At 35.2% G+C, this 27,824-nt stretch overlaps 1 protein-coding gene across 3 annotated transcripts; it reads right to left on the minus strand.

Annotated features, from left to right (window-relative positions):
* Positions 1 to 24,248: 24,248 nt before the first annotated feature.
* LOC113357695 (floral homeotic protein PMADS 1-like) lies at positions 24,249 to 27,526 on the minus strand. Of its 3 annotated transcripts, none has more exons than XM_026601132.1 (8): positions 27,494 to 27,526; positions 27,071 to 27,304; positions 26,891 to 26,957; positions 26,647 to 26,708; positions 26,434 to 26,536; positions 25,212 to 25,253; positions 25,067 to 25,114; positions 24,249 to 24,939 (listed from the first exon to the last, which is right to left on the minus strand). In XM_026601132.1, exons 2-8 carry the CDS (start codon positions 27,256 to 27,258, stop codon positions 24,715 to 24,717), a joined length of 735 nt encoding a protein of 244 aa, XP_026456917.1. In that variant the 5' UTR covers positions 27,259 to 27,304; positions 27,494 to 27,526; the 3' UTR covers positions 24,249 to 24,714. The 3 variants fall into 3 exon arrangements, with proteins under 3 accessions (XP_026456917.1, XP_026456916.1, XP_026456918.1); XM_026601131.1 differs by having other exon boundaries at positions 27,490 to 27,518; XM_026601133.1 differs by lacking the exon at positions 27,494 to 27,526 and having other exon boundaries at positions 24,249 to 24,933; positions 27,071 to 27,483.
* Positions 27,527 to 27,824: the final 298 nt, after the last annotated feature.

A 27,824-nucleotide genomic window follows, 5' to 3' on the forward strand; every position in this document is an offset into this window, starting at 1 on the left:
TCTTACCAACACATATTTCGAGAAATATGTAAGCGAGTTAAACTCAACTCGAAATATCAAATGTGTATAATTGAAGTCTATATATCTATATGACTATTGTCTCAAATAGGAGATAAAGTAGATAGACTTTGGAGTGATATATGAGTTCAAGTCTCCACATACCTTTTGTTGATGAAGTTCCACAAGCTCCCCTTAGTAGTTCTTCGTCTTCAATTGATGAACGCGGTGAAGTATAATGCTCAACTACACTTTCTATCCTAATCTGAGACTTAGCTATAAGTAGACTAGATATCAAGACTTATAGTTTTGGCAACTAAACTTGACAAACAAGCTTGAGATATCAACGCCTGCGAGTTCGACCGAGCAGTGCTCTAACATAATGCTTGGCTAAGCCACATGTTTTTTTTTTTTTTCATTTTAAATTAGTCAATGCACAAGTTGAACCACTTATATAATAGTGCACCTTTTGGTCTGCTACTTGTTCAATGCACAAGTGTGTTGTAATAGGTAATGTTGACCATGTTAAAGCATCACTCAGTTCAACTCATAAGTTTTTGTATGTCAAGCTTGTTATTTATGTTAGTTGCATAAGACTATATCTTGGTTTATATTCTAATAAAATTAGTCTCGGACTGAGCATCAGAACTCACCGAATAGTTGACGATAGAAGAACAACAAATATATCTACGGAGACTTCATCAACAAAGGTATGTGAAGACTGACTATCCTATTTACTCATCATTTTTACCATTTACTGAGACAATGTCGTATGACTTTAATATAATTGATGAATTGCAAAGCGAAATTTTGAGTTGAAGCTTATACTTGATAAATCAGGAGACATAATTTCAAGCAATGTATATCATAGGATTATCGCTTTTGAGGTTGAGAACTATTTATTGTTCAAGAAACTATGAATGCGAATTTATATATATTTGAAAACATCAAATTGTTCACGAACTAAAACAAGGGTTCGCGAGCTATACAAAACTTGATGTCCCCGAACCCTAAAATTCACAAGACATTACGATACTTAATAGTTCCCGAACTATGCAATTTCAAGGTGTTACTTTACATTTTGCAAATTTACTCTTGTGTTCACGAACCAACTTAAGAGTTCGCGAACTATGCACTTATTCACAATCTAATTTAAGGGACAAATTTAATATGTTCTTGGACACTTTTTTCATCTTGTACGTGAAATTCTTTAAGGGTTCACTAGCTAGAATATTTTTGGGTGTTCATCTTACTCCAACATTCCTTGACGGTTCACAAGTCTATTTGTGTAACTATTATGGGCTTTCTATGTGCATAATTTTAGAACTACAAACTATTTTTGTGTGTCATGTACCTAAGTACAATGACAAGGTTGGGGGGATAGATTTAGGATAAACCTCTCTCGATTCGTGAGAATCAAGCCTCTGAGTTCAAAGAACACAACCTAAGAAGAACAAAGTTCTAATTTGATTAATAATTTGCTTAAACTCCTCATACAGACTTATTTCTCTTATAAAGCTAGAGAAGCTAGAGACAGTCTAACCTAACATCTAACGTATACAATCCACCGGATGGTTACATCCAAGCCATCCATACAATTGATAAGCACACCTACTTTTAACTTAAATACTACCACCAACTACGTATACTAAATACTGCACTAACAGGATATGGGGAACTCCCCTCTCATACAGAGTACATGACATTACCGACCACGCGAAGAACATCCTTGTCCTCAAGGATGCGATTGGGTCTGAAGTGGTTGTCTTTAGCGTCCTTTTTATGTGCCTGCAACTCGAAAATGGAATCCTCATAAAAGTCCAAAATGTAGTGATGTGTCAGTATTATGTACTTTTCGCTAACACGCCAAAGAAAATTAGCCGCCACTCTTCCACCAAGTACCCATGACAGACTTTTACAAGGATCAATATTAGGCCCATGAATCAACTTTAGCTGCTTGAAAATACCATCCTGGATACTCATCACACCCAATGACATTTTAGTATAGTTCTGACTGTCCACAAGCACTGTAATCAGCTCAACAACCAGTATCTGAAGGAGTGGTACATGACTGACATTTAAAACTATTTTGGTTAAGGCATGAGTGTGTACGTTTGCCATTGTTGGGTTAGAATGCTGAGTTTCCACAATCAATTGTCCATGCGATCCCTCCAATTCAATATGCAAAGTGAACTCTCTAGGGCACACATTATCTTCACCACTCGCAGCTTGGTAAGCACTAACGAAAATACCGCTTGAAGCATCAGTTGTTGTTGCTGAGACAGGAACATGAATCTCCATGATGTCATCTATGTAGAGAATCCCATGAATAAGAATGTTGATCCCAAGTTCTGTCCAGTTAGCAATCTTTATTGTAGAGTACCCGAAACCCCACATATGACTTGAAAAAACTTTCCCCCTATCGAACACAAATGAACTAGAAAGTTCCAGAAACTTAGCAAGGATGCTTGGAGCTCTTGGTGGTAACGCTGCCTTGCTGAAGTCCACACAAAAGATTTCACAACCATAAACTGCAGGAGAGACCCACCACCCATAGAGGAATATCATGACCAAGGTGACAGCAGAATTTCGGCAAGAAATGAACTTGTAGATGGTGGATTTTCGACAAAGGATAAATTCGCAAACTCATAATTATTCGAAGCTCTGATTCAGCAATCATACGTGAGTATCGAGACACGGATCTCTCATCGAATTCTCAACGGAGAGTACTTTCTCTCAGAGTACATGTAGATATGTAGTCTCACGACTGGACAACGACATATCTCAGGAATACTGAATACTTTCAGTGATTATTTCTATATAGCATCACGTGATGGACGGCTCCTAGACAGCTTGCTCTCCTAGGATAGAGCGATAACGTCTTCAGGAACAAACAACGAGTTTACCCTGACTATATAAAGGATATGACTTACCGACAAGCTCATATCGGGATGATTAATGCTCCTAGACAGCTTTCTCTTCTAGTATAGAGCCACAAAGTTAATTATTCCTAATTACAATCGCTCATATTCCATGGTCGAATCCACGACTGGTCCCATGGAATGACAATAACAATTGTTCTGATTCTATGATCGAATCTACAGCTTGATCTCATAGGATAGCAATTACTATATTATCTCATTAATCCGATTTCATGATCGAATCCACAACTGGTCTCATAAATGGTAATAGATAAACCTTAATTACTCTGATTCTATGGTCGAATCTACGATCCCATGGAATGGTAATGCTCACTTTATTATTCTGAATTCATAGTCGAATTCTCAGCTGATCATATGAATTAATAATAAACATCTTATTACTCAGTTTTGTGAATTATTCTCCACTGAATTCCATAATTAGTAATAAATAATCAACAACCGGGTGTCTGAGCTACCTCTAAGTATGCCCCGATTCAAATAGTGAAGGTGTATTCAACGATGATACACTAACAGTCACCGCACGAACGAGTATTTCAAAAATACAACGAAACGATGAACCTATGCAAAATAGAGAAGAAAATAATAAATAATTAAAAATATTGACCAGGGTGCTGGGAGCACGGACACACGACCGACTGACCGTGTCGTGGTCAATCCCACGCAAGTTTTATATTTTTAATACATTTTTATTATTTTCCATGATTTGATGAAAATCCTCTCATTTTATCAAATGTCCTTCGTCTCGAGGAAACTCCTCGGTTTCATGGTACTTCCATAAATCCATAACAAAAAATATAAAATTAAGGAAAGGAGTGTGGGGCGTGACCATTGGCCAACCGGCCATGCCTTGGTCCCAACCGGCCCCACACCCACGGTTCCTTATTGTTTTATTATTATTATTATTATTATTATTTCTCTAATTTCATGAAAAAACTCCTTGATTTCATGGTATTTTTGCACAAATCATCAAATAATAATAAAATAAAATAAATTATGAAAACTTGTGGGACCGGGCCTTGGACGGCCGGCCATACCCTAGCCGGTCCCACACGCTCCTTTGTTTTATTATTTTATTATTAGTTTTCCTTGAATTCATCAAATTCCTTGATTTCATGGTATTTCTCTCAAATTAGGAAAAATTCCCTCAAATCATCAAAAATACCTAAGAAATATTAAGAAATTATGAAAACTCGTGGGACCGGGCCCAAGCCGGCCGGTCATGCCTCCACGGTCCCACACGCCCTTGTTTTTATTATTTTAATATTTTTTTCTTCCCTGAACTCATGAAAACTCCTTCAGTTCATGGAAAGTCCCTAAATTCATCAAAATTCTCAAAATTCATGAATTTTTCATAAAATCATCAAAATATTATAAAATTAAGGAAAAGGCACCACGGGACCGTGGTCACGACCGGCCGACCATGCCTTGATCACGGCAGTCCCACGCCTCCTCATTCCTTATTTTATAATTGTTTTCATCATCTCATGGTGTTTTCCTCAGTTTCGTCGAAACCCTAATTTTGGCATATTTTCTTGAATGGATGCTCAATTGCACGCCAGAAAATATAAAAATTCTCAGGACTGAGACGCGGATGCCTTGGGGACACGAGCTCGCTATCTTGACCGACCAAGATTGGATCTTTGGCTCACGGAAGCCGGTCCCATCAATTTTCACAGTTTTGACCTAATTTGCACAATTGCTCGTATTAGGTCCAAAACTCTCCCAAACACTTTGGATTTTCATGAAGTGATCGTCAGGCGGTCACGGGACAACCCAGGGCCGATTTCATGACTCCATGGTTGGTCCTTCGCCTCGTCATAATTAATTAAGTTTTCTCACCTAAGGCTCAGACGAGCATTTTGAATAAATGATTAAACCAGCATTTAATCATTCTTCCACCAACAAATCGTCAACTCTTCAGGAGTTCTTCGTATTTTCTCACGTGAGCATATGGACACTACATGGTTGATCCATGGTCCCATGTAGTCGCTCCCTCCTTCGTCCCATGGTTGAAATTCTGACAACCATGAATTGATCATCAATTGATCAAATTAGGGTTTCTGAATCCAAGGATCATCGTTCAAGATTCCAACCTTAATAATTTTACGACGGCCTCATGGTCATTAATTTTATTAATTATGCTCGGTTCAACGACCAGTATTCTAATTAATATTTTTGGTACGCTGCCAATAATCCATCAGATGAGCAACACATGCTCAGACGATCAAATATTCAACAATTCATCACATGAGCAGCACTTGCTCAGGTGAGGAATATTTGCTCAATATTGGTTCAACAATCAATATTCAACGATCCATTGAATGAGCAATACTTTCTCACTTCATCGTAAGAACTATACCTCTGTCTCATGACATGTTCAATTCATGAGTTTCAGAACATCATGTTCAACTCAACGACTACATGGACTCATAGTCCCATCAAACCACGAAGTCATCAATTCACTAACAAACCACGAGACGTCAATCGTGTCACTTGGGGGGATTTCACTTAGGGTTTTGGTCTGGCGGTCTACGGCACGTGTGTTCAAACACACGATAGAATGTGAGCAAGTCTTGCAATCAGTTAAAGGAATTCACGAGGTAGTGGGTGGAAAATCGACCAAGTCTCCACACGTTGAGCAACTGGTTTCAAACACGATCTCCACTTCCCCACTCCTTGATTCCATCAACTGTCACACTTCATGGGATCATGGTGTTTAAAATTCCAGCAATATAAATAAGTCTCTGAATCATGATTGAAGCATCAACAGTATCATCAATCTCACGTCAAACTGACAACACGAGATCATCAACTCATCAATTGAGCAACTACTCTCAATTGAGCAATTTCAATCACTCAGAGCTTATCATATTCAGAATTCACACACCCACAATCTTTGATTACCATTGATTCCACACATTTCTCAGCTTCCCTCCTACATATCAACCCATCCTCTCTTGTGACCGAATTTACTCTGGAACGGTCATTGTCTTGATTTAGGCCAGAGTACTACAGATTGATCTCTCGAATCTAAAGCACCCCCTTTGCAGCGGTGCATCTGTGTGAGGTTAAGCATTTCGCTCGGTTCGAGGAGTCTCCTCCGTATGGTCGTCTCCTTAATTCCTTAGAAACCAGCAAATCGTTTTTCCCCATCTAAATAACTTGGTGTAGACATAGATGTTCACTCCAGAAGAACTCCGCACATAATTGTCCTTCACAACCGCATAATATTTTAGGACCTGCATAACCACTAAATTCCAGGGTGCAGTAATCCATTTGAGCATTGTAAACACCATTAAGAGAAAAGTTTTATCAACCCAGATGACATTGCGCAAACTCAAACCAGTTGAAACCAACCTGAACTTCCACCTCAAGTATCCCACTAATAGCCGCACATTTGCAGACTCTCCAGATTCATAGGATACAATTTGTATTTCCATCTTAAGAAGTCCACTGACTTTGACACAAGTGGAGCATGTGTGACAGTGAGTACAAGTTGGATTATCCTCAGGCTCCCATAGCCACTCATTGTTCGATACCCCACATACAGCCAATGTTGACAGCGAGAAGGGTTGTGTTGAACAAAATACAAGGAATGAAGAGCATCTGTGGTAGAATGGAGATATTTCTTTCTTTCTTCTTCTTGAATAACTGCAAATGTAAGCCTTGAACTTGATAAGAAGAAGCCCATTCTTAGAAGTCGAAAACAGCTTCTAACAAGTGTGAGAATAATCCTTAAAGAGTAGTCATGGAGTCTAGCCAAAGTAACATATGAATTTAAGATTTTATTAACTTGGCTAAACAAGTCAGTTGCTGGCGTAAAAACGTCTTGAAGAATTCCTATAAAATGAACACCCCAAGAAACAAACTGACAACCAATAAGCGCCTCAGGAAACACATACTTCAGCTGGAAAAGAAAATTTTCCTCCTCCCACATTTCAAGCATTGGATGAGACAACTCATGAACATTCTTAATCTCACACATTAGCATCCATATAAACAAATAAGTATTCATGGGAATACTGTTTCCTTGTGAAAATTTCGCAAACAACTTACCACTCTCACCACTGGCACCAGTTGTAACAAACACCAATAAAATTGAAGCACGAAACGAATAATCTGATTCAAACTCATGCATACTAATAAGCTCATGAACAAATATTTTTGTGTAGTAATCTATTGAAATGGAACCCACATGAAGAATGAATGAATCAGAAGTAAATACCCTATACGAACAGAACCCAAAACCAACAAGCAACTGATGAAACAGTTTTTTTTCATTGCCGGATTCACCTTGTCTTGGCACCTGAAGAATCAAAAATGTCCGGGGAATATGACGTTTTTGAGGACTTTGTTCAAACAGCTGGCTATTATCACGACTACACCTCTCTTTAACAAACAAAGACACATTTGAACACTCATATAGCAAAGTGAAACAGTACCCAAGCTCCGCAATTAGCTCAGAAATGAATTTGTCATAGTAAGCATCCATGAATGTGAACTCAGTATTTGTATCGAAATAGTCTTTAGATTCACAATTAAAAGAAAATAACCCCCTAAGAAGCTGACATCCTTTACTACGATCAAACATTCTACGCACAGAATCGAAAGCAAGTAAGGAATAATCATCAAATAATACCTTGGAACTCACCTCACTTATGTGGATGCAACTTATCCTGATGAATCCATTTACAAGATTTTTGAATTGAAAATTCTCATTGTTAAATGACTAATCCGTCCAAGGTAGTGACAACACTTTCCCAAGCCAATGTGCAATAGCACCGACCCTCAAAAACTCACCAACATAATTAGAAAACTCTTCAAGACTATCTGATTCTTTGCCACGATAAAAAACTCTACCCATTTTGAGCTGCAAGAGAAAATAAACTCCAACACCACCCAAATTTATAGCCTTACTCTCAGACAAACAACTTCCACTCATCATAAACCTCGGCAACATTTACACATAAAAGATGAATCAATTGCATAGATGAACAATCTGATTTATACCCAAATTAATTAAGAAATCGAAGAAAATTTCCATTAGAGTTTGAGGAGAGAACAACAAACTTACCCCGATCGAATAACAGGCGAGAAGCATCAAGTTGGAAGTGAAAACAAGCCATTCCTAGAAATTTGCTGTAGAAAAAGAGTAACTCGGTCATACATTGAACATTTTCATAGGCCTATGAAAAAATTTGGACCCAATTTCTCACACGGAGATCATTCGCGCCATTGTTTGTGACCTGCTGCACTTCTAGATTTAGACTTCACATGACTTACTGACTTCAATAACATCAGTTTTCACCACTTTCTCATACGGAAAATTCAGATCCACAGACAAATCATTCTTCTCATGAAAGAAAATGAGGGAATTAACCCCAAATTGAGAGAACCATCTTCTTCATCGACAGCTGAAGGAATTGAGTTAAACACAGTTGAAATTTCTTCAAAGAAAAAAGAGGGAATCAACTCCAATTCTGAAAATTCATCAACAACTGTAGAAGCAACTTTCACTCTGCAAGGAGACGGATGAGATGGAGTAGTACACTTGTGAAACAGGATCGATCTCAATCTCTTTGCTGCCTTTTCCATATTTTTTAACCACCTCCGAAGGCAAGAATTTTGAGATGGATAGTTAATTCCTTCCAACCAAAACTATACCATTTTATGCATCCGTATAAATCATCTCTTGCTAACCTTTCCAATTTCTTAATTGGTACCAATTTTCCATTCATTTGTACTCATTTTTCATCCTGTAAATCCATTTATGCAACCATATCAGGGGATGGATCGAAACGGCTCCAGATACCAATTGTCATGTACCTAAGTACAATGACAAGGTTAGGTAGATTGAGGATAAACCTCTCTTGATTCATGAGAATCAAGCCTCTGAGTTCAAAGAACACGGCCTAAGAAGAACAAAGTTCTAACTTGATTAATAATTTGCTTAAAATCCTCATACAAACTCATTTCTCTTATAAAGCTAGAGAATCTAGAGACAGTCTAACCTAACATCTAACGGATACGATCCACCAGATGGTTACATCCAAGCCATCCATACAATTGATAAACACACCCACTTTTAACTTAAATACTACCACCAACTTCTTATACTAAATACTGCACTAACATGATATGGGGCATTCTCCTCTCATACAGAGTACATGAAATTGTGCAAATTCTTCTTCGTAACTCAAGGAAAACTTCTCGTAAGCTTACATGATTTTTATTATTTGGAATCAATGTATATTGAGAAGTTTTAGTTTGCCTGGATTAAAATAAATGCCAGTGATTAAATACAACCCACTTTTAGGTTGAAAATACGAGGGTACCCAAATACACCACAATCTTTTATTTATCAACCTATAAGTCCTCTTACCAAGTGTGATCGTCTTTGAAAAAAGTCAATATAATCCACCAACTTTGGTATTCACACTTTGTGTGATCGTCTATGGATACGATATCTAGATATTACGACAATAAGATAACTTGTGTGATTGACTATGGATAAAATATTGAGAGAATAAGTGTGCTACTTGATAATAGGTTCAGTAATAACCAAAATCTATAGGATCACTATCAAGTATATCAGAGTTAACATATATGTGTACTATACTTTGTTATAATAAATAATTATAATGCAGAAATCAAAGTAAAAGACACGGAATGATTTTGTTAACGAGGAAACCTCAAATGCATAAAAACCCCGGGAACTAGTCCAGTTTTGAATACTCTCAGAATTAAGCCGCTATACAAAATATAAACCAACTTCGTATAGTTGAGACCAAGCAGACTACCCCTAGCTACTTAGTTTCCTCAGTATACGTGCGCCTTCGACTTCTAGAGTCACGCACGTGAATAACAAATCCTTTGGATAGTATTCCAAACAGAAAATGAAGAATCTGTTTGTTAACCACTATAATCAATCTTGCTACAAGATTTAGATGAGTCGTTGAGAAAGGCTTTACCTAATAAACTCCTTTGTCTGGTTAGATCAATCTAACTTTAACTACCGAAATAGTCAAGTAAAGATTCACACTCAATCAAAATAAATATCAAAGAGATATATTGAGAATCCCCATCTCATGCAAAAAAATCAATCGAATAAATCTGATTCTTGTTGGATCCCAGCTGATCAAGGTTTGTGCACACAAATTTACAAGATACTAAAACCAATAAGAAATCTTCTTCGTCTTCAAATCTTCTTTAATCTTCAATAACCTGCACAACATCACTTGAATCTCTTGTGATAAATCACGCACAGAACGTAGTCTGTTAATAAGGGATCATCACAAGATTTCTTTAGATATACAAATAGTTTTAAAGATCCCGTCAATACTTCGATCTAGTTTGAGTGAATCTTATATTAGAAGAGAAGATTATCAAGAATAAACAAACTAGGCGCAATCAAAGTTTTACTCGAAAACTAATAACACCGCAATTATCTAGTTTCCAACCAATGGTACTCATAGAGATTCTTGATCTCACAGAAGTCTTTAAACGAGCGGTCGTAAGAGATTTCACCTAATTAGGATACTTTCCTCTCCGAATAGACAGCTCCACCAGAAACAATAAGAAATTAAGTTTGCCTGGCTCTTGGGATAGTTTGCTAGAAATGCAAACTTAGGTATTATAGACCAAGGATGTTTGGACACCAAGGAATTTCCAAAACCGAAAATATTCTCAAGATATGCAATGAATGGAAAAATTCGGTTTTCATAATTCCAATAAATGCTTGTCCAATATTTCTGAAATCTCTCAATAGAAAACATCCAATTAGTAAATGCACATTACTAATTTTTTTATTTTCTATAGCTACACATTAATTACTGGTAATTAATGTATATAAAATAAAAAACCTTAATTAAAAGATTCTAAATTTATTTCGGCACATGATAACCTTTAGTACCAAGGAATATCTTTGAACAATAAATGATAAGGGTTACTGCTCATGTTCAAAGTATGTTGACATCTTTTCACTGTAAATCCTTATTTCATATTTACATAGACTTGCATTCTTAGAATCGGTTATACCACACTTCCAACCAAGTTTAGAATTGGTTCTCCTGTATTCCAAGACTACTATGTGATTGATTAAATACCAAATCGCATACATGGGTTCAATCGGTTCTACCAATCATTAGGATCGGTTATACCTAAATATGGAAACACTTGTGAACGGTCACACTAGTCACTAGGATCGGTTACACCAATTACAAGGATCGGTTTCATCTATACATGATATTACTTATGATCGGTCACACCAGTTACCAGGACCGGTTACCAATTATAAGGATCGGTCACATAACACTCGTGATCGGTTACACCAATTACTAGGATCTGTTACACCAATTACAAGGATCGATCGTACCATCATATGGTAATTATTTAGGATCGGTAACACCAATTAATAAAAACTAGTCATACCAAATTATAAGTCAGGCACTGTGATTAGTTATACCAAGATACATACAATGAGTTAAGATTGGTTCTACCATCTCACACATATTGGTCATCCAAAGATTTGCAATGAATAGCCGGACCAATAAGCCTAATGGTTTCCCTTTCGATTCATGAAATAAGTTCATTAATATTCTTCCTTTAAACAAATGTAAAACATTATTTACTAGAATGAAATCTTCACCATAACACATTCACATAATCATAACAATATATACAAGATTATGTCGATATCATATCTACGAAGTTCAATAGATAAGCGTTATACTTTGTAGTCTAATTCCCTAATACTATGATCATACTATTATAATAATGTCATATCACTAGAGTATTATAAAATATGTACAGTATATACAGCTTCGCAGTTATGTTTTCTATATAGCACGACTTGAAATATATGTTAGGAACGAGACAGTTCAAGTCAATATTACTACCTCAAGTAAGGATGATGTCGTCGTTGTAGTTCGCTACTTCTTCACATTCTTCAGTTCTTCGAAGTAATACTTGTATGTCTCAACATTCCTAGACTTTCTAGTCTAACCTAAACGAAGTTGACTCTAGTTTTAATCAAGCGACTCTAGATGAGTTTCGATACGAAAATATGACAACCAAACTTGACATACCAACGCTTGGTGAGTTCAACCGAGCTATTCTCTAACAATCTCCTTATTTGCCAATTTTAGTGACAAAACTCTTATTACATATGGATAAACAAATTACAAAAGAATTAATTTTACATACACTTGATTCCAAGTTTCAACAGCACAATAACCTACATGTATTCAGTCAATAAATGTCGTTGTTGATATTTGAATAACAAAAGCTTTTACTCCCCCTAAAGGTAAGTGTTAGAGCATTGCTCGGTTGAACCCACCAAGCGTTGGTATGTCAAGTTTGGTTGTCATATTTTAGTGAATCAAAACTCATTTGAAGAGTCGCTTGATTATTTACTAGAGTCAACTTCATACGGGTTAACTGGAAAGTTATTAGGATATGAGATGTACAAGTATTACTCAAAGACTTGAAGAATAAGAAGAAGTAAAGAGCTACATCGACTACATCATCCTTCCTCTTGAGGTTAGTAATATTTTGACTTGAACTGTTTCATTCCTAACGTATCTTTCAAGTCGTGCTATATTGAAACATAACTGCGAAGCATGAATTATTATACTCTAGTTAGACGTAGTATTAAGAATTATAATAGAAGTATAACACCTATCTTTTGAACTTCATATTTAAGACATCAACATAATCGTATGAATGCTATTGTGATTATGTATGGGTATGGGTGAAGATTTCGTCCTAGGAAACAATGTTTTACATTCGTTTAAAGAAAGTATAATTTATAAACTTGTTTTGTGAATCGAAAGGTAAATCGCTAGGCTTATTGGTATTGTTATTCATTGGAAATCTTTGGATTACCAATATGTGTGTTTAGTATAACCGCTCATAACTTGTTTATGCATCTTGGTACTATTCACAATGCCTGACTTATGTATCGGTATGACTTTTATTAGTGAAACCAATCTTAAGTAATCACCTGAGATGGTGTGATCGATATTTGTAATTGGTGTGACCATTCCTAGTCATTGGGTAACCGATCCTAGAAATTGGTGGGACTAATCACAAGATGTGTAATCGATCCTTGTAGTAGGTTAACAAGTTTTAGTAATTGGTGTAACCGATCATATATCTTGTACAACCGATCAAAAGTAAGTACCATAAATAAGTGGTAACCGATCCTGGTACTTAGTTAGACATTTTATGGAAACTAGTGTAACCGATCCTAGTATCCACTTGGAGGTAGAACCGAACTTTGTGTTTGGTAGAACCGTTAAACCCATAAATGGTGATTGAATGTTTTTGATCAATCACATAGTTCTTGGAAATCAGATGAACCAATTCTAAACTCGTTTGGAAGTGTGGAAAATCGGTTCCAAGATTTTAAATATGAAAAAGGATTTACAAAGTAAAGATGTCGACATACTTTGAACATGTGCAGTAATTCTTATATATTATTGTTCAAAGATATTCCTTAATAACTAAAGGAGAATCCCGGATCGAAATAAATTGAGAATCTTTTAATTAAGGTTTTAGTTTTATATGCTTTTAATTTCCAGCAATTAAATGCATATCTTTAGAAAATAAAAATTGGTAATGTGCGTTTACTAATTGGAGATTTTCTACTGAGATTTCGTTCCATATTTGGACAAAATGTTTCCAGGAATTATTGCATATCTTTGAGAATATTCAGTTTTGGAAATTCCTTGGTGTCCAAACTTCCTTGGTCTATAAATATTGAAGTTTGCATTTCGATCTAACTAATCCTTAGAGCCAGCAAACTACCTAGTTGTGTTGTTACTGGTGGAGTCGTCTATTTGGAGAGGAAAGTATCCTAATTAGGCGAAATCTCTTACGACCGCTCGTTTTAAAGACTTCTTTGGGATTGAGAAGCTCTACGAGTACCTTTGGTGGGAAACTAGATAATTGCAGTTTATTATTAGTTTTCGATTGATTTGATTGACTACCGGTTGTTGAAAATTGATTGCACCTAGTTTGTTTATGCTTGAGAATCTTCTCTTCTGATATAAGATTCACTCAAACTAGATCGAAGTATCGACGGGGATCATTAGACTGTTTGTAGATCTAAAGACTTCTTGTGATAATCCATCGTTAACAGACTCCATTATGTGTGTGATTGATCACAAGAGATTCAAGTTGTTTGTGTGAAGGTGTTTATTGAAGATCTAAGAAGATTTGAAGACAAAGAAGATTTCTTATTTGAGTTCATAATCTTTGCGGTGCACAAAACTTGATCCGATAGGGATCCAACTATAATCGGTTTATCTTTTGATAGATTGGATTGATTAGTTGCGTAGATCGGCAACTATAATCAGTTTATCTTTTGAGGTCAATACATTTCTTTGTGATTCATAGTATTGATTGCATAGTCTAAACAATTACTTTGATAGTTGTTGAATCTATTGATCTAGAACCCGATAAAGGAGTTTATTGGTTAAATGGAAGAGCCTTTTGTCAAACTCATATCACGTTGATTGAAAAGAGTTGTTGCCGAACAGATTTGTTGTTCCTTTACTGTTTGGAATACAAACCAATGGAATTGTTTCAAGTGCGTGACTTATTGCAAGTTGGAGGCGCAAGGATACTGAGGGAACTAGGTGAACTATATGTTTAGTTGTTTGGTCTCAACTATATGAAGTTGGTTTAGATTTTGTATAGCGGCTTAATTCTGAGAGTATTCAATTCTGGAAAGGTTCCGGGGTTTTTTCTACATTTGCGGTTTCCTCGTTAACAAAATCTTGTTGTGTCTTTTAATTTTCTATTTCCGCAATTATAATTGTAATTATAAGTAAAATACACAAACGTTAATTCCTAATTAATTGATAGAAATCCTATAGTGTTTGGTTAAGTCCGTACCTATTATCAAGTAATCATACTTCGTTGTTGTATTATCTCGATATTGTATCCCTAGTCAATCACGCAAGTTATCTTGTTGTCGTATTGTCTCGATCTCGTATCCATAGACGATCACATGAAGTGTGAACCGGTTCGTTGTATTGTCTCGACTCAGTCCATAGACAATCACTTTCGGAGAAAGGACTTATAGGTGGAAAAGTCTTAGATTGAGGTATATTTGGGTACCCTCATCTTTTCAGTAAGCTAGGTAAATATTCAATCCGAACATCTTTGTTATTCCCCTTTTGTAGTAAGTATTACTACACATCAATATGATATGTTTCTCCCCTAATAACGTTTAAGCACGGTTGTCCTTTCCTTGGTGATAAAATCACTTGTTTACTCCATATATTTTCCCCCCTTTTTGTCACAAAATGACAAAGGTTCGAGCAAATAAAGGACAAATCGAAAGGATCTTACAAATCCAAAAGACTTGTAAACAACCTATATGAGTTAATCACGAAGGTTTCACATACCACTTTAGATAACCAATATTAAAACCGAAACTACAAGTAATTTAGTTTTAATATGTTATCAAGGAAACATTTCCCGAAGCAATTGTCCCTAATAGTTTAACAAATCGACTAAGAAACTTAATTCCCTTGTTAAACCGATTGTGGATGTACAATCTCTTATTTCGATAAGAACAGAATAAAAATCAGAATTAACTTTATTTCTCTCATCAGGCTCTAATTATTCAGACAATAACTTAGACTTTTCCTTTTAGACAAGACAAACACTAGGTTAGTTAACTAGTTTTTCTTGTCAAGGCATTCGATTAGACTTGAATAACCGAATCCTTCAATTTGATAAGTCTAACTAAGATCAGAATTAACTTAGTTTCTCTTATCCGGAATCATTTGGACTAAACAAATGATCCCGTATTTTGTTAAGCCATAAACATTACATACAAACCAAAATAAATTAGGTTAGAATTCCTTTTTTAATTACTCCCTCCGTCCCTAATATAAAGGTGGAGATTGTAATTTTGATTGTATCACTGGATAGGCGGAACTCCATTTTCAAGATGGGTTTTCCATATATTACCCTTGTTTATTGTACATAGATATCACCATAACTAAGTTAATGTTTTTGGTATTTGAAAATTGTACATAGGGTAAAACAAGAAAGAGAATGGATATGCATAAAATCAAAAAAAAAAATTTATCCTAAGAGAAACTCACTTCTCCGTCTTTATATTAAGAACATAGAAAGTGCTATATCATTGTGTTTATTCCTATAATTAAAAGACCAAAAGACAGAATGAATAAGACAATCTAGAAATATTTGTAGTGGAGTAAACATAAATTAAAAATTCAAACTTCGGTTAATATGTAATATCTTTCCTAACAATATTGCCGTTCACATTTAGTTATATTTCGTTCTCATACTAACCAACCATTTCACCAAAAAGAAATATTTAGTGATTGTATATTCATTCGTTGTCTTCTTTTACCTAAATGCTAGCACCATAGGGAGAAAAATATTAACAATAATGTTAAATCATAAAAATAGTAATCATCATGCATAAGATAGAAGGAAAATCAAAACAAAACAAAATAAAGAAAACAATGCAAATATATCCAAACTAAAGACAACATGAATTGATAGAGTCATAATTGTCCAGTTTTGGACGACTGCGTACGTTAACAGTCGATCAGACACTATCAACTAAAACACCCACCAGTCATTCAATAATGGCCGACTAATTTATCTCAGAAAAAAAAGTTCAAAGATGTGATAGTCGTTCAAAATCGGGTCAATCAAACTAAAATAAGAAGACTCAACCCGAACGACTAGTTCTTTATTACAATATTACAAACAAAATGAAGTTTAAAGATGAATTTTTAAGTCTAGTCATACATGAATTTCTATATACAATTAGGTTTTAGGTTTAATTTTATATTTTTTCTTTTCGGATTTGATTTTGTTAGAACATTACTACGTTTGTAATACAAAATCAAAAATTATTATATGAAATTAAACAATATATGGGTGATGGTAGTGACCGCCGTGGATGGGAATGGTGTATAGGAAGGTGGTCAGTGGGAGAGACGGTGAAGAAGAAGAATTTTAGAATCTAGGATCTTTTCGGTTTAGTTATTGAGATATTTTTGTTAAGGAATTTGTTATCTTGTGCATGAATGCACAAAATAACGCCCAATTATTGATTTGCAAAACAATAAACAATAATAAACAAGTTATAGAAACTTATTAAAATAGGAGAGATAATAATAATATAATAATACACAAACCATTTTACTGTTTTACCCTTTTATTAATAACCCCCATTCTCCTACTAATTGATCGTCTGACTATTTCCTTCCTATTTCTACGGCCGTCTTGCTGGACACATGAACCACTCTTTCAACTGTTGTTGTTGTTTGTTGTTAATCTGACACGCATTTTAGCTTGCACAGTAAAATACAAATGCAAATATAAAGTTTTATGCAATGGACCTTAGTTTATATAAACTAATTCATTTTCCAATAGATGAATTCAACTTTAACTAAGACCATTATATTTCATAATCGTTTTGAGAGTACAAATCACACAACCTCAGATGGAGGAGTGGTCTATGAGTTGGTCCAACAAATAATTCAGAGTGACTTAAAGCAAGTCTCCGACTCTGCATTAATTTATTTTTTCCGCAAAATCGGGGTCATGTTAACTTCTATACTCATATATAAGATAGGGAGTAATAAAATAACTAATTTGATGCATTGATTTTGATAATTTTCCATTGAAACTAGCATTTCTTGGTAAAATAAAGGTACTTCATTCAAGAGGAGTTCACATCCAATATTGCCCTTAAAGTTGTGTTGTGAATTGTGGAGATAAATAAATTTGGTGTTGTTTTTTTTCTGGACCCCACCACTTTTTATCTTAAATATTTTTATTTTTTATTGTAGGTTTAATCTATCATTCTCTCAAATTATTACATCATAATTTGCTAATATTTAATTTTCTTAATCAAATAAGTCATTTTACACCGGTTTATAAACCAAATATTTTCACTTAACTTTATAAAAAAATTATTTAATCACTAAAAAATATCACACATTTTTTCTATTGGGCCCATCATTATAACGATATATATATCTTGAGATTGTTTTAGATTATTAGTACAATAATACATGTAAAATCATATTATTTTGATAATCATTTTTCCTTAAAAATACTATAGCAACATGTTAAAAACAACCAAAATTTCTTAGTTAAAATTTCATTCCGATAAGTTTAGATCCTTCTTATTTATACTTTACATAAAAATAATATTCCATGACATAATATACAAATATCGGATTCGAAGGAAGAAAATACTGGAAAGACGGAGAGGAAAAACAATTAAGGAGATTAATGACGGAAATTGAGGAGCGGAAAAATAAACAGTAGTAAGACGAATATAACTACATTTATAACTAACTATATTTAAGGAGATTAATGACGGATTTGTTGACTATAGAACCCGGTCCCATTACAAACAACATTAAATTCTTTTTTCTATATAAACGGGCGGCAATGCTATTTGAAGTCCCGTTCAGCGCCCTCTTCTCCTCCCGGTCTGACGTGTCGCACTGATGTGTCAATAATGCCAAAAAAAAATCTGACAATCACGTGGAAATCCTTCTCTCACATGGTTTTTCATTTTTTTTTAATCTTTTAGGTTGCTCTTTTCTTTTCTTCCTCTCTTTCTTGAAATCTTTTCCCCCGATGGAACTTAGAAGCATGGAGGACTTTAAATCATGTGACGAAAATAGAGGATTCGGTAACAACTAAAGAGTAAATCAAACAATCAATAATTTGGGATTCTTTTCTGATTTCTGATTGTGATGGAATGCTCGATTTACAGGATAGATTTATCCTGATGAGAATAGGTGGGAGAACTAAAAATATATGAAATCACTCTAGATCTAATATTATTGTTGTTGTTAATCCATCAAAGTATATTACTAATAAGTTCAATCCTGATAAAGATGGGAAATCACTGTTAGATCACAAAGTTGTTGCTGATCAAGATAAAGTGGATTAATTTTACTGCTGAGTTTGTCCCTTTTGTTTCTTTTTACATTATCAATGGGAAAAGGGATTTTGAGCTGAATGGATTTTAAGCAGAATAAATAATAGTAGTATATGATTATGAACATTGGTTGTGATTTTAAGGTTGATATATTACCCATCTTTGTGGATGTTTAGTTTTTGATTGAGTTTTAATGGGGATGGTGATAAACAGAAAACAATAAGATACTCCAGCTAAAGAAAGAAACGAAAAAGGGAAAAAAATCGATAAAAGAAAATTTTATTTTTGTTTAGTCCAGTTAGGCATGCCACGTCAGAGCGGGAGGAGTATAGGGAGCCGAACAGGTCGCCGAATAGCATTACACGAGGGTATTAAGGAAAATAAAATGTTTATGTTTATTTTAAACCAAATACAACAATCCCAATACAGATTTGGAGAATGTATTGAACGACTCCCTATATATAAGATAACAATACCCAAAAAGAAATAATTTAGAGCGACTCTAAGCGAGTCTCTAACTCAATGAGTCGAGTCAACTCAATAGCATGAAGAATAAAATAGTTAGAAAATTAATTATTTGGAGAGAGGGGCATAGATGAAACAATATATATATATGGGAAAAAAATAAAATGCTTTCACATTATTATATAATTTTTATCTATCTTTTTTGTTTATTATTATTTACTACTTTCCACGACAATGATTGGGTGTTATCTCGTGCATATATGCACAAGAAAACAAAACCCGTTTTTAATAGGTACAAATAAAATGGCAGGAAGTGATATTCAGGATATATAAAAATGCAAATGGGTGGTGATTAGGATAAGTGGCAGTGACAATTAAGGTGAGTAGTAAATGGGAAAAATATGGGTAGTGGGTAGAACCTTGGTTAGTCAGGTTTTAATCAAAAAATGTTGCTCGTTAGAGCGTTAGTCTTATGAGCTGAAGGTCGCAGGTTCGGACTCGACCGGGAGCATTTTGGGCATTATTTGAAACTTAGGAACTGTAGAGGGTTTTTTTTTGAAGCATAGGTATAAGGTTCTGGAAATCCGGAGGACCGAGTGTCATCCACGCCCGGTCGTACTGTAAAAGGTTCTGTTTGTTTTGTGCTCGAAATTTTTAAATCATCGTGGAATGGTTTTTTTTTGGCTGATAATTGTAGAATGATTCACCTCACCAGCCTATATTTTTTTTGATGCAAGAAACCAACTTCGATTACTTAAGATATTTACATAACTTAGAATGGCGGGCCTGCTTATCATCCCTGATTGCTTCATAGAATTTATCTGGGATGTTAACATAGTAATCTAAAGACAGCCTGTCAGATCTAGCAGTTTTTGCAATTACATGAGCAACATTATTAGATGATCTCTTAACATGGTTCAACTTAATACAAGAAACAGAAAGAAGCAAATGCCTTATTTCATCTACTACTCCTTGGTTCATCCAGTGAACTGCAGTAATGGCATGCTTGATAGCGTTAATTACATTAAGGTTATCACTTTCCAACACCACATCCTTTAAATTGCGTTGTCCAGCCCATATGATTGCTTCTTTCATGGCTAGACATTTCGCCTTCTCAGGATCTACTCCTCCATTGAAGTATCTGCACCTGACTTCCTGGCAGCACCCTGCAGAATCTCAAATTAGTAAACCAATTCCAACAGTTTTGGTTAAATAATCAAAAGCAGCATCCATATTAATTTTGACTTCACTGTGTTGTGGTGGTTGCCAAGTTTCTTGTTGTTTTATTTTTTTTCTATCAACTTCAGGAGAGCATTGCTTGAGCATGTTATTAATCGAGTGAGATGTGCAGAGAACATTTTGATTTTTATTTTGAAAGATTTTTAAACATCTGTTCTTCCAGATAAACTAAGCCGAGATCATAAGCTTCAATATCCAGTGCTCTTTGTGTTGGTTATTTATATCAGCATCAGTACGAAACCAACTAGAAATCCAATCACAAACCAGAACTTGTTGTCGTTGAAGTGGCTCAACATTTATGTTCATTGATAACCACACTGTTCTTGAATGGTCACAATCTATTAATAGGTGTTGCAGAGTTTTTCAGCTTGAGAGCATCTAGGACATAGTGTATCTATAGAAGGATTGTATCTATTTAGAACTTCTCTAGTTGGCAGAATACCTTTTAGACACTTCCAAATATATAGCTTCACTTTATGTGGAGCAGCAGATCTCCACAAACCTTTCTAGTTGACCCTAAAGGTTTTCCTAACATCTGGATTCAAATTGGATAAAGCCTTATATGCTGACTTTACCGAAAATTTAGCATTCCTACTTGATTCCCATATGAGCCTATCATTCCCTTGTTGAACTAAGTTCATCTGCAGGATCATTTTTGCCGTATTATCAGGAAATAGATTCCAAATTAATTGGGTATTCCATCTTCTTGGATTATGCAACATCAAATCAGAGATAAACATAATTCTAGCTGGTTCTATAAAAGTATCTATAGGAGTGGGAGGTGAATTCAAACCAATGACTCATTTTTCATACCACACCAAAATTTTACTACCACTGCGAACATCCCATCGATGAAACTTTCTTACAAAATGAAGACCATCCTGTAATCCCTTCCAAATCCAGAAGGAGTTATAGGGATTGTCTTGTAGATGCAGAAAGTTATAATGAAGAGAATATTTTGATTTCATAACCTGAACCCAAGGTTTATCTTCTTCAGTGCATAATATCCAAGCAAGCTTGATGATTAAAGCCATGTTGAACTGCTCTAGTTTTCTAAAAGATAGTCCACCTTCCTCTTTTGCACTACATAGAGAGTTCCAAGCAATGAAATTTAATCCTATGTTAGATTTGTGTCCCCACCAAAACATCCTCTGAGCCGTATCAAGTTTCCTAATGAGATTTTTCGGAATCTTGAAATGACTCGTATAATGGGTAGGAATCGAATTCAGAACTGACTTAACCAAAGTGGATCTTGCAGCTTGGTTAAGAGTTTTAGAACACCATCCTTGAAATCTGTTTTCATAAGAGTTTAGGATTGAGCTAAAAGATTGATTCTTCGATCTCCCCAACAGAATTGGTAAACCTAAATACTTGTCAGAAGTACAAAGTTGTTTAACCCCAAGCTTCTGAGTGATGGCCAACTTATCCCTATGTGAGAGATCCCCCGTAACATAAGCCGATGATTTTGAAAAATTTATCAGTTGTCCAGAGACACTAGTGAAATTCTGCAAACACAGCTTAACATGTTCAATGCTATTACTGTCAGCTTGAAAAAAGAGAATGCAGTCGTCTGCAAAAAGAAGGTGGTTAATAGAAATCGAGTTCTTCACCGCCTGGATCCCAGCTAACAACTTTTGATTCTAAGCATTCATTAAGGATCTCGCTAGGTACTCCATCGATATTATGAAGAGGTAAGGGGATAAAGGATCCCCTTGCCTCAGACCTCGAGATGGAACGTATGTCATGCCATTACTACCATTTAAACGTATTGAGACAGATGTTGTCGAGATACATTGATAAATGATATTGCACCATTCTTCACAGAACCCTAAAGATGACATCATTTTAAGAACAGACTCCCATTCAACCCTATCGAATGCCTTCGACATAACTAATTTTAGAGCCACTAACCCTTGCTTCTTCTTCGACTTCTTCATTGAGTGAATTAACTCATGCGCCATAACTATATTATCATTAATGTACCTCTTGGGTACAAATGCTGCTTGTGTTTGAGAAATTATCTTCTCCATCAGCGGCTTCATTCTAGTAACAGTCAACTTGGAAATTATTTTATAAGTGATATTACACAGGCCAATTGGCCTGTAATCACCTGGAGTTGAAGGGTGTTTTGTTTTTGGTATGAGGCAGATAACTATTTGGTTTATAAAGGGAGGTATTGTTCTGTTAACAAAAAATTGTTGCACTAGTTGCACAATGTCATTTCCAACTGTATCCCATTGGGATAAATAAAACTCAGTCTGAAAACCATCAGGGCCTGGTGCATTCCAACTCGGCATACTTCTTAAGACTTTTAGAACTTCCTCTTTTGTTGGCAGAGCAATTAAGGATCTATTTTCTTGGTGAGTAATAATTGGGTTGATAATGTCAAAAGTACTTTCCAAGAAAACAGGATTTGTTGATTTAGCAATAGAAGAAAAGTGATTGATAAGGAGATTTTGAATGTCATTATGAGAATGATGCCAATGTCCATTCTCATCTCTAAGAGCTGAGATATGATTCATTGCTTTTCTTCTATTTGCCAGAGTATGAAAATAGGTCGTGTTGTTATCAGACTCTTTTAACCACTTATCTCCTGATTTTTGATGCCAAAAATCTACTTCCGCTTTTTTCCAATGATTTCACCTCAGAATAGTGTGTTGAATCTTTAAAGATATATCTTCACTATACGGTTGTGCTTGGAGAGTAGAAAGTTGATCCCTTAAATGCTTGACATGAAAGTCTATGCGACCAAAATACTCTCTACTCCATCTAGACAATTTACGTCTTGTATGAGAGAGTTTTTGAGGAAGATCTAGATCATTAGACAGTTGCCAAGCATTTGAGATAATATCAGAAACATTTGAGTCCTTCAGCCAGCATCTATAAAATTTCCACACATTTCTAGGTTTAACTGAATCTGTATCAGTAAGTAAAAGTAGTGGGCAGTGATCAGATCCTAGGAAAGGAAGGTGAATGACTTTTGAATCCGAATAATCTCTGATCCAGTTCAAATTGTGCAGGACTAAATCTATTCTTGCTCTTTTGTGTCCTTTCCCATTAATTCTATTTGTCCAGGCGTGTTTTGAGCCAGTAAAACCCATATCCATCAGCCCTGCATTATTTATGATACTACAAATCCAATTATCCAGTGAAGCCACACTAGTTGAAGCATCCTCTTGTGAAATGTGTACATTGAGATCACCCATGACAATCCATGATTGAAAAACATTTTCTCCGAGATCTTTTAAGAAATCCCATGACAATGTATGTCCTCCAGTTTAACTTCTTAACGCTGAATGTAGTCAATGGGCTTAGGCAACAAGAAGGCAAATGTCCCAATATACCAGCTAAGTTGGATAAGACTAGTGTAACCAGCTTATTTTTTTATTTGAAGCATAACAACTTAATTATGTATGTTCTCAACAGTTCGAGTTCTTTTGGTAGGTCGACATGGTTAGTCGGTGAATGATAATTAGACGATCTTTCAGTGACCGTCTTTGACTATTAACAACATACAAGGTGATTAGCAAAGAAAACAGATTAAATGTGCTTTAACCTTGACTAAAATGAGCACAGTTCAACGCTTCTTATTGAATGAGACAAAGCTTAAGCACATTTTGGATATAATGATTGCTTGACTAATGTTAAAGCTGAACCAGAAATAACTACTTTGAGTATAAGAATGCAAAAGCAGCATGGCTGGTTACAAAACTTAAAACAACACTTAAAACCTTTTTGTCACGTCGCTCTGATAGTAACTACCACACACCCAACTATGCGACAACCAGAAGAAAACCCTACGCCAAAAGTTCCTTCTAGCTATTAATATCACCAGAATACACTAGTGGTTTGAGCATTCTGAATACCAATAAGAGATGAAGCACAAATACATACAATATGATACATTACCAAATGAAATACTCTTTTATGGATACTAAATACCGATTTTGGAGTCATTGGCTAAAACGTACACTCATACAATAGGCAGTATCTCCACTTTAGATGGTAGTATTGGTTCGATTTATGATACCAACCCTAAATTTAATAATAAGTCCGATAGAGATCGAGGTATATTTACCTCCAATTCAATCAACTAGCACTACTGAACACTCAAGCATAGTGTTGATTGTACAAGTATCCTCCTCCTGCTGCATGGTGAAGATTTGGCTGGCTCGGTTGAAGTTGAAATGTAATTTGCGAATTCTCACAATCACCACCACTTATTGACAGCCTTCTCATTGATGACGACGAGGATAGATAGTCACCATTGTGATCGCCTTCCCTATCAGCAGGAATTGCATAGAACAGGAACTCCTCTTCTCTATCAGCCTGAGACTAATCACAAGAGGAATTCACTGAATTTAATTCTTAATATTAAGCACCCGTGATATTATACTAAGCGTGTTAAAATTAAAAAAGAATAACATTCTACTATTATACTATTAGTTGGATTGAAAATTACATAAGTTGCACGTAGGAGATTCTTGTGAGTTTCCTCCATGGCTTTATTCTGCAAAGTAGTGGAAGAATGATGTAAGTTTCAGATATGAAGGAAACAGTTCATGAGAGAGCTAAAAGAGAACTGAAGGAAAATGTAGTGTACTTACTCTTTTCTTGGAGGTTTCAGTGTGGGAGCCAAGAACATGAAACTGTTACTCAACAACAAACAGATTAGACAATTTTAGAATAAAACACAATGACCGGAAATTTGGATAAAAATAGAAACCAAAAGGTTAACAAATAATAACTTTTGTTTTATAGTTTTATTGATAGTATTAAACTCGTGGACAGAATGAGTCAAGTACGCAACTTCATTACTAAAAAATATCACTCATCTGCCAAGCAAAAATCATTTCACGATGTGAATTAAGAACTATGATGTTAGAACTTAGATGGATATACAAATCAAAATCTTCAATATCTTTGAGTAAGTCGCCCAAAACAGACATGTGCTGAACTCATCATGGTACACATTAGTTTCACAAAGTTGCTGACCTATAACTTAACGGACATCAGCATATTTACCCCTTCCCAATCTACTGGATGATTCTTGTGTGATCTATCAATGTCACTACCACCAGTAGCCACCTACATGTGATGTTACATCCAAGTATAAGTCCCTCGCCGGCGCTTCTTTCTCATCCACCACTTTTCCAACCTCTTAATTTGTTGTTTGAGAGCAAATGTTTGAAGATGCCAAACTTATACAACGCATAATGTTACACGCACATTGTTTACCCTAATGATTCACTTGTTGAACATTCATTACCCTAGGTCATGTGTGCCTGTTTTTAAGGGGATTCACTAACTAAGTCGAAATTTTTGAGACTCAGTTAGTCTCAGCGTACATTGGTGTCACAAGTTTTTGCGTGTATATTTCGAGCTTTTGCAAGTTCAATAAGTGGCTATATTTAAGGGGATTTAACAATCAATCACCAATTATCTTTTCTAGAAAAACTTGCTAGCTACAAAAATAATCAGCCTGATGCTTAAAATGTTTCGGAATTCACTGCATCAACAAGTATTTAAAGTTTATTTATTTTTTGAACTGAGACATGTTATCTAGGCTTGGATATATACCCAAAATGAATTACTAATTTGGAACTTTCACCACCTTGGCCAGTTGGGAGACAAAGTAGCACAAAAAGTAGAAGAAAAGAGGAGTGACATCAATGGGTAATATAGTTTTTAGAACCTCTATAGAAAAACAGTAGTGACATTAAAGGTAACAGTAGTGACATTAAAGGTAATTAAAACAGTTGAGAAAAACCCCTATTAGATGAGAATTTCAAAACTACAGCTAACAGCTGTATCCTCTCACCACATTACCTTACGGAGACGGACGATCTCCACAGAACTCAGCAAATTGGCCTCCAGACTGCGCAGTTCTTCAAAGGTAAGTTCATTCAAATCATCTTGTCCAGTCCTCTGTCTATTGCAATCATATCAAAGTAATTAACATCCTTCACTAAACTAGCAAATAGTTACAACAATTTTTAGATCATTTTAAAACACTAGTAGCAGTCCATTATCTGTCATTACCTGATCTCTTTCTTTAGTCTACTGTTAATCTGCTTCTGCTTTTTCAACTCTTCTTGCAAAGTCTACAAAACAAACTAGTAATCATCAGTAAAAAAAAAAAAAGATAAAGAAAGAACAAAAATCAAAAAGAGATCGAAAGGAAAAAGCAATTAGATTTTTAGTTTAATAACCTCATATTGAGAAGCCCATAGATCTTCAAAAAGAGATCGAAAGGAAAAAGCAATTAGGTTTTTAGTTTAATAACCTCATATTGAGAAGCCCATAGATCAATATTAGTAACCCGTCGAAACCTATCGAAAAACTCCTTCATACTAATTCAAAAAAAAAAAAAAATTAGTAAAAAAAATTCTGCTAGGTTTTCAAACATATATGTATAGAGATTATGTTGTTGATCATGTGAAATGATTAATGTGAATGAACTTACGTAGTAGACGGACTAACGTATTCACAAACTTTGCCAGTATTAGAAAACATGATGAGACAAACTTGAGCATCGCAAAGAATAGTAAGTTCTTTAGCTTTCTTAAAAATCCCTGATCTTCTCTTAGAGTAAGTTACTTGTCTGTTTGTTGGGTTCTCTATTCTCTTTATCTCTATCTTTCCTCTACCCATCTTTTCTAGATCTCTTTCCTTCTGTTTTTTCTCTCTTTCTAGAGATCTGGTGCAAACCAAAAATATGTTAAACTAATGAAACCACAACAGTAACATATACAAACTACAGATCTATATAGAAGATCCCATACAAGACTACTACTGCTATCGCTGAAACTAGATTTATTCTGATGAGGGTTTAAAATTTTATGAAAGCTAAAATAAGGAAAGCTAGGGTTTAATGAAACAAACCTACTTTGAGGTTGGGGGAAGTTATGTTGTGAAGGAGGTGAAGGAGAAGAAAGAGAGAAGTTAAAAAGACAAGAGAATGATGATGAAAAACTTCCATATTTGGTGGGCGGGAAAAAGTCGTTGGTGTAGTTTCTATTTTGGGAGTGTAATGTCTTTATCCCTCTTTATTTACAACGCTAGGGTTTACCTCCTCCTCATCATCATCATATCTCTACTTATGTTGATTGTTGCAAGATTTTTTTACCAAATACTTTGTGGCACCAGACCAGACACTCTGTGTCGTTGGCATTATATGAGCCCATATTACCCATCCACTTTTCTTATTCTTCACCAAT

The sequence above is a fragment of the Papaver somniferum genome, chromosome 3 (genome assembly GCF_003573695.1).
Source record: "Papaver somniferum cultivar HN1 chromosome 3, ASM357369v1, whole genome shotgun sequence".
Classification (NCBI taxonomy): Eukaryota; Viridiplantae; Streptophyta; class Magnoliopsida; order Ranunculales; family Papaveraceae; genus Papaver; species Papaver somniferum.